The 8,409-nt window shown below is 40.9% G+C and overlaps 1 protein-coding gene across 1 annotated transcript; it reads right to left on the bottom strand.

Annotated features, from left to right (window-relative positions):
* Window positions 1-350: 350 nt before the first annotated feature.
* LOC131056314 (uncharacterized) lies at window positions 351-4,545 on the bottom strand. Its single transcript, XM_057990667.2, has 4 exons — window positions 2,988-4,545; window positions 1,984-2,768; window positions 471-837; window positions 351-373 (listed from the first exon to the last, which is right to left on the bottom strand). The coding sequence occupies exons 1-4, from the start codon at window positions 4,543-4,545 to the stop codon at window positions 351-353; spliced, it is 2,733 nt and encodes a 910-aa protein (XP_057846650.2).
* Between the last annotated feature and the right edge of the window lie 3,864 nt (window positions 4,546-8,409).

The raw sequence follows: 8,409 nt of genomic DNA, 5'->3' as shown, positions 1-8,409 counted from the left end.
ACAGTACTGTAGACCAAAGATGTGAAATGATGCTCAAAGTCTTCCTTTTATAACTTCCTGTTGACTTCACAAAACCCTAACATCCACTTCAATATCCAAACCCTAATCCTTTCTCCAAGATGGCATCCTTTTCCTTTCAAGCTTAATATTGATATTTTAATTAAATTCAATATCGTGATAAATGCGCCCACATTAAGCTTGCTTTGACTTTGGAAATTAATAAAATAATCTTTAATGAAGGTGCCACCCTCAAAAAGCCCCACTTTTCAAAACAACATAAAGTCAATAGACTAGGCCAAGGGGTCAACGTTCGAATATAATATTAAAACGTGACCTTTTAATTAAATATATCAACTTAACTCTTCAATCATGCCTTGAAGCCAATAATGACCAAGTCAAAGATCAGGTCTGAGAAGGGGACATTACAGTCCGCCCTCCCCAAGATTGCTTGTCCTCAAGCAATTGCAAACCAGAATGCTGCAGAATCTCATCACTTTCCCAAGTCGCATCCTCCATAGGTAGGTTCTTCCACTTCACTAGGTATTCTCTGATAGTTCTTTTCCTCAAAGAACGTTCTCTGAAATCAAGTATCTCCTCTGGAATTAGAACTAACTGTCCCTCCTCATCCAAAGGCGGCAACTGTGATGAAGCAACCACATTATGTCCAAGTGCCTTCTTGAGACGAGACACGTGGAAAACATTATGCACTCGGCTATCAGAAGGTAGCTCTAACTCATAAGCTACTGCCCCAACTTTTCTGATGACCCTGAATGGCCCATAGAAACGAGGTTTGAGCTTCTCAACTCCACTCTTCTTGAGAGTAGACTGTCTGTAAGGCTGCAATCAGAGATAAACCGTATCCCCAACCTCGAAAGAGCGCTCAACATGTCTCTGATCAGCATACATCTTCTGCTGATTCTGTGCAATCTGCAGATTATCCTTCAAGGATTTCATGATGTCTTGACTTTGCTGCAACAAGTCCTTGGCTTGGGGTGCTCTGCTCTCACCAAACACCAAATCGGCAAAGCTAGGTGCTTCATACCCATAAAGATCCAAGAAAGGAGACATCTTAATTGACATATGAAAAGAAGAATTGTAGCAGTACTCGCCTATATGTAGCCACTTGACCCAAGCTCTTTGCTATTCTGACACATAGTTTCTCAAGTAGCCTTCCAACCACTTGTTCACTACTTCCGTTTGTCCATCTGTTTGGGGATGGTAACTAGTGCTTGGAGTGAGCACAGTACCACTCATTCTGAAGACTTCTTGCCAAAAAGTACTTAGGAACTTGCTGTCCCTATCACTCACAATGTTCTTTGGCAACCCATGCAGCCTAAACACCTCTCGAAAAAATAGATCTGCAACTTGGGCTGCAGAAAAAGTGCTGGTAATGGCGAAGAAATGAGAAAATTTGGTTAGCCTATCCACCACTACATAAATACAATCCTTCCCTTGGGCCTTGGGCAACCCTGTGATGAAATCCATCGAGATGCTTTCCCATTTTTGATTGGGAATAGGAAGTGGTTGCAGCAAACCAGCTGGTAATGTATGCTCATTCTTGTTCACTTGACAAATAGGACACTCCTGAATGTAGCGTTGTACTTCTCCTTTCAACCCTTTCCAAGAAAACCTTTCTCGGATCTGCCTATATGTCTTGAAAAAATCTTGGTGACCAGCAACCGGAATATCATGAAATGTTAAAAGAATCTTCTTCTTAAGCTTAGAGTCAGCCACCAGAAAGATTCTTCCCTTATAGTGTATCAATCCCTCAACCACCTTGTACCTTTCATCATGAAAAGTACCCTCAAGAATGCTGGTTGCAAACTGATTTTTGGCATAATCAGCAAGCAACATGTCTCTCCAATCTGCAGTAAGCTCACACAATGAGCTAAGATGAGGTCTCCTGGATAAAGCATCAGCAACGATATTATTTTTCCCTTTGACATATTCAATGTCAAAGTCATAAGCTTGAAGCTTACTCACCCATTTCTGTTGCCTCTCATTTAGGTCCTTCTGGTGCATGAAATGCTTGAGGCGATTGTGGTCAGTCTTAACCACAAACTTGTTCCCCACCAAGTACTGCCTGAACTTGGCTAATGCATGCATAATGGCAAGCATTTCCTTGTCATAAATTGAGTATGTTCTTTCCACACCCCTTAATTTTCGGCTCTCAAACACAATAGGGTGTTTGTCTTGCATCAGGACAGCCCCAACTCCTTCACCCGATGCATCACACCGCAACTCGAATGGCTTGGAGAAATCCGGAATAGCCAGAACTGGGCACGAGCTCATGATCTTCTTGAACTTGTCAAAAATAATTTGAGCTTTTTCTGACCAACAAAAGGCTCCCTTTTTGGTGAGATCAGTAAGGGGAGCAGCATTCTGTGAATACCCCTTTACGAATCTCCGATAAAAACCACAAAGACCCAAAAAACCTTTCAACTGAGTTAAGTTCTCAGGAGGTGGCCACTCAACTACTGCCTTGATCTTTTCAGGATCCACCTTTACTCCCTCAGCACTGATTATGTGGCCAAGGTACAGTAACTCCTCCATTCCAAATTCACATTTGGATGCTTTTGCGAACAAACTCTCAGATTCCAGAATACTAAGCACTTCCTCCAAGTGCTTGAGATGATCCTCCCAAGTCTTGTTGTAAATCAGTATGTCATCAAAAAAAATCAACACAAATCTCCTTAACTGATTCTGAAAAATACGGTTCATGCAAGACTGAAAGGTAGCCGGAGCGTTATTCAACCCAAATGGCATGACTAAGAATTTGAAATGGCCATAGTGACATCTGAAAGCTGTCTTCTCCACATCTGATCCTCTCATTCGAATCTGATGGTAACCCGATCTCAAATCGATCTTCGAGAAGAACTTGGCCCCATGTAGCTCATCAATGAGCTCATCTATCCTGGGAATGGGGTATCTATTTTTTATGGTGCTTTGATTCAAAGCACGATAGTCCACACACATGCGCATGGTACCATCCTTCTTCTTCACAAGAACCACGACAGATGCAAAGGGGCTCTTGCTTGGGCGAATGAAACCCATCTCCAAGAGTTCTTGAATATTCTTCTCAATCTCATCCTTTTGCCTCTTCGGGTACCGATATGGAGTTGTAATCACCGGTTTAGCTCCTTCCTTGAGCTCTATGATATGTTCTGAACCTCGTTCAGGTGGTGGTCCAGGAGGCAAGTCTGCAAAGACCTTGCTCTTCTTCGTGAGTAGAGACTGAACATCAGGAGGATGGTCTCGTTTAGTCTCAACCGGACTAGCAGGAAGGATCATGCACTCTGCAACCCACTCGGCTTGATCGTGACAGATCAGCCTTGCCATTCTTTTGAATGACACAACCCGAGGGCCCCCATTGGACATTCCTCTTAGAACTATCTTCTTCCCATCAGATTGAAACTTCAACTCCATAGTCTGCAAATTCAAGGAGATCTCCCCAAGAGAACGCAGCCATTGAATGCCTAAGACAACATCAGTATCTCCAATGTGGACTACATAGAAGTCATCCTTGACTTCGTAATTCCCCAATTGCATTTTCAAGTTCAAGATTTTCTTAGTACATGAAATATGGAATCCATCGGCAACCATGACCTTGAAGCCCTCAAACTCCTCTGTTTGCAGCCCCTTCTTTGCTACCACAACTTCATCAATGAAGTTATGTGTTGCTCCAGTGTCGATCAAGGCAACGATTCGCTGCCCTTTGATCATCCCTTGAACCTTGAATGATTCGTTTCTTTGGAAGCTCGAAAGCTGAGCCAAAACTCCACCACTTTCCTTCTCATCTCCAAACTCTTCTGGAGCTCTTTCTACCTCACTTTCTTCAAAATCAAATTGCTGGTCGGAAAAATTAGAACTACTTTCACTAGCAGAATAGTACTCAATCTGATTGAATTTAACTCCCTTAGGGCAAACATGATCTTGAGACCATTTTTCCCTACACCGGAAACACAACCCTTTTCTTCTGAGTTCATTCAGGGTTTCAGGATCCAACCTAGTGACATGGGGATTGTGATGTTTGAACTCCTTGTGCTGAGGTCTCAAAGGAGGTCTATGCTGAGGTCTTTTCCCTTTATCCCTTTTCTGGAAGGGGGAATTTGACTGAAATTTTGCCTTAGGAGCAGCCCACTCCATGTTTCTTGCCTTCTTCATGGCCTCCTGCAGGGTTGGTGGATCAAAGGCTTTAATCCAACCTTTGAGTGGTTCTGTCAACCCTTCACTGAAAAGGATCACCAATCTCCTCTCCGTGATTCCAGTCACCATGACTGAGAGTCTCTGAAACTCCACAATGTAGGCATCAATAGTGCCATACTGTTTCAATTGTGCCAGTTCTCTGAAATGAATTTCAGGATCCTTCTTTTCAAACCTCTCGATGAGCCTAGTAGTGAACTCATCATAAGTTGTGATAGACCGATGACCCAGAGTAACTAGGCCATGGTACCACCATTCATGCGCCACCCCATCAAGGTGTAGCATAGTGAACTTGATCGTTTCCTCTTCTGCCATAGGTCTGAGAGCTAGATAGTTATCCATCTTCTAAATCCAAGCTCGGGCTGAACTGGTATCACTCCCGTCAAAGTGTGGAAGTGTCACCTTGTTGATAGCTTGGTACAAGTCTCCTTGATTTGATGGTCTTCTTTGATCATAGTGTCTCCCTTGTCCTTTGTTTTTCCTTTTATGATCCATGAAATCGTTATAGGACAAATCCATCTTGATGTCGTCAGGTAGAGAATCATACTCTGCACGACCAAGTCTCAACTGCTCCACGAATGAAGCATTCTCTTCAGGCTCTGGCTGAGTGTTTTCAGGTACCAAAAAGGTGGGTTTGAATGGCTTGGAAGAAATATAAGTGTTGTTTGACACAGTCCGGGCTGCATGTCCATCATGCTGGTTGGAGGCACTATGCTCTCCTCTATGCCCTGAGTTGTTTTGTGGAGTGGTATTTTGACCCACTTTCCCCATCATGAGAGATACCATGTCCATCAAGTCATCCATCTTTCTTTCAAATCTCTTTCCGGGACTCATAGATCTTTCTCTTCCTTTCCCACTGTCATCTCTGTTGTTGGTAACTCTCTCGTTACCCCCAATTGATCTCTCACCCTCTGCCATATCTGATTCCTGAGAAGACTCCCAATGAGCCCTCAAGATCTCTGAAGCTGTCTAACCTTTTGGAGCCTAATAAGGCTGGAACTGTTTTCCAACCTTCTTGTCTTCCCTTGCAATGTACCTCTTTTCTCTATCACTCATAGACAGATTGTTCACAGGATGGCAAGATCTTGGCTCTAATACCACTGAAATATTTCGAGCCAAATTTTTTCGTTTGTACAAATTACAAATTACATTCAATGCACCCGTTAAGGTTAGAAGATAAACCAAAACGTGCTGAAGCAACTCTAACCAGAATGTACACCAGGATCCCGTTGTGGGCAAGGTGTGAGCATTGGTCAGAGGATCTAAAACAAATTGCTTATGCAGTAACTCTAACCAAGAATGGCGCCGATGATGGCGAGCATATGGTCAGAGGATCTTCTACCCTAAATGCTGAAAGGGAACTCTACACCAAGTATGTGCTACCCAATCCAGAATGGAGTGAGGGGTGACCATATGGCGGAGTGATTACAAAACAATGCTTGAAAAGAAATGCGGAAGCTGGAAATACTCAACACCCAGAATGTGCTTGCTAACCCAGAATGGGAAAGTAGCTACCATAGGGCGAAGGTCAATTAAATACAATATCAAATGCTGAAAGTAAGAAGAGCATTACAATTTGATAAAGCAAGATTTTACTCTACTGTCAGTACTACTGCCAGCTTACACTATGAAAGATGAAATCTTGCAAACAATACGTATCAGCATATAAATAGAGAGGTACAATATTAATGAATTCCTTTGCTGAGAAGTAAGATTAACGGAAATCATAATAAACAGATCCAACCTTTTCTCTAGACTTGAATAAATCTTCAATGAAGCATTCCCATCGCTTTCAAAGAACTTTCACCACCATCGAATAAAGATATTGCAGATTTCTCCAAACTGATTTAACAGACCCGCACCTTTCAACAAATAACCAGCAACATAGGATTCCTTTGAAATGCTCGGAACTCACTCTTTACTCATTCAAAATGCTTGATATCAATTGCAAAACTCTAATAGAAAGGAGGTGCTCAGACTAAGAACATAAAACAAACTTAAAAAACATCTAACACTCAATGCACAATTCCCAAGACAACAAAGGTACGACCCAACTGGAAAGGGCAATTTCTCTTTTAAAAATCTGATGCTTCACAAATAAATCTACAAATTGGCACACATGGGCGCCTTTCCTATATGGAAGGGAATATGCAATACCCACAATGAATTTCTTTGTCCTTTTTGATTTATGAATTAAACATCCAATCTGCTGAAGCTAACATGCAAAAACCAGGAACTTCTAATATGCAAAAATCAGAAACTAAGAACTACAATGCTGATTACAATGCACAAATTTCAAGGAACTCACAAACTAGACTAAAATCACCACTAGTTGTTGTCTTACAAACAAGAAGCGATGCCCGAGCTAGGAGGCCTTCATTCCTCGAAGCAAACCCAGAGCCAAACCGGCAACATAACAGTACTGTAGACCAAAGATGTGAAATGATGCTCAAAGTCTTCCTTTTATAACTTCTTGTTGACTTCACGAAACCCTAACATCCACTTCAATATCCAAACCCTAATCCTTTCTCCAAGATGGCATCCTTTTCCTTTCAAGCTTAATATTGATATTTTAATTAAATTCAATACCGTGATAAATGCACCCACATTAAGCTTGCTTTGACTTTGGAAATTAATAAAATAATCTTTAATGAAGGTGCCACCCTCAAAAAGCCCCCTTTTCAAAACAACATAAAGTCAATAGACTAGGCCAAGGGGTCAACGTTCGAATATAATATTAAAACGTGACCTTTTAATTAAATATATCAACTTAACTCTTCAATCATGCCCTGAAGCCAATAATGACCAAGTCAAAGATCAGGTCTGAGAAGGGGACATTACACCATCGATGTAGAAACTGACGTTATTACCTATACAAAAAATGTACAAAGATTAAATACAATTAATATAATGATAAGTATTGAAGGTTGAAAACAATTAATTTTACATATCAAACAAAAGTGTACCAGATCCCGAGATGCTTCTCCAGTGCAAGGAGGAGGGTTCGCCATTGACGAAATAGGTATGGATATTCCCTGTATGAAAAAATTATAAGATTATAATATATCACAAGTTCACATGTACGCGTGCATATAATTATGAAATCAAGAAAATAAAGTAGAGATACATACCTCCGCCCTCTCTTGATCCGCAGATGAATTAGGTGCGTTCAACATATCCACAAAGCTCAATGGCCGCTATACATGTAAAATAGACAAAAAACACTAATCAATCTACAAACCCCAACTAATACTTGATTTCAACATTTTCAAACAATTGTACAACTAAAAATGTGTTCAATTACCTTCTTCACACGTTTTGGTGTCTTCGAGGAATTCTTTTTCTTAGGATGAGCCCTAGATGCGGAGGGGGTACCCTAAAAACACAAAATTAACATGAGATATTAGTACAGAAATAAATTAAACATAATTTTAAAAATCTAAAATGAAATGACTTGCATATTCCATCAAAACAATACATAAAAAGAGTTGTACAAAATATGATACCGTATAGCCTTGTAGGCCAAAATCGATCGCTGAGAGCGTGATGTCATCAATCTGGGACATTTCGTCCCCTGTCAACACCTACAAACCAAAAATTGGACCAAGCATTAAAGATAGTTAGTATATCTTGTATTTTTTTGAATTAAAAGTGTACTATTCTATTTTAACATGTTACAAAATCTATACCTCCGGCATCGAAGTTGTAGCTATGGTAACTGGGGGAGGTGTATGGGATATCGCTGCTGCATCCTGAAATGCATATTATTTGTCTCAATTTAAATCGATGTATAAATGATTTTTTTTTATGTAATTACAAATTTAAAGTGACTGATAAATAAAATGTTATGAATTCAAATCAACACACCTGTATCTGTGGCTCATGGGTAAACACCATGTCCATCAACTCATTTGTCAGCGCGACATCCTCAACCGTGTGAGCCTGACATCTACAACCACAAATCCTGTACAGATGATATGAGTATCCATCTGCACCGGCTGCATCATCTATCCCCGAGCATATCCCCGAGCAACTGACACACATATGCTCGATCGACTCTCTGCGCCCTCTAACGGCTCATCATCCAATACAATAGGGTGTGCTAATGACGTCCCATGCTGGATGATGGCACTAATCAATGCTGTGACTGCTTGAAGAGTTTGCAGCTCCATTGACTCTTTCAGCTCTAATGGGACAACCTGATGC

Source organism: Cryptomeria japonica, chromosome 4 (assembly GCF_030272615.1).
Source record: "Cryptomeria japonica chromosome 4, Sugi_1.0, whole genome shotgun sequence".
Taxonomy (NCBI): Eukaryota; Viridiplantae; Streptophyta; class Pinopsida; order Cupressales; family Cupressaceae; genus Cryptomeria; species Cryptomeria japonica.
Note: the sequence above shows the minus strand (reverse complement) of the source record. Positions and strands in the feature narration are given on the sequence as shown.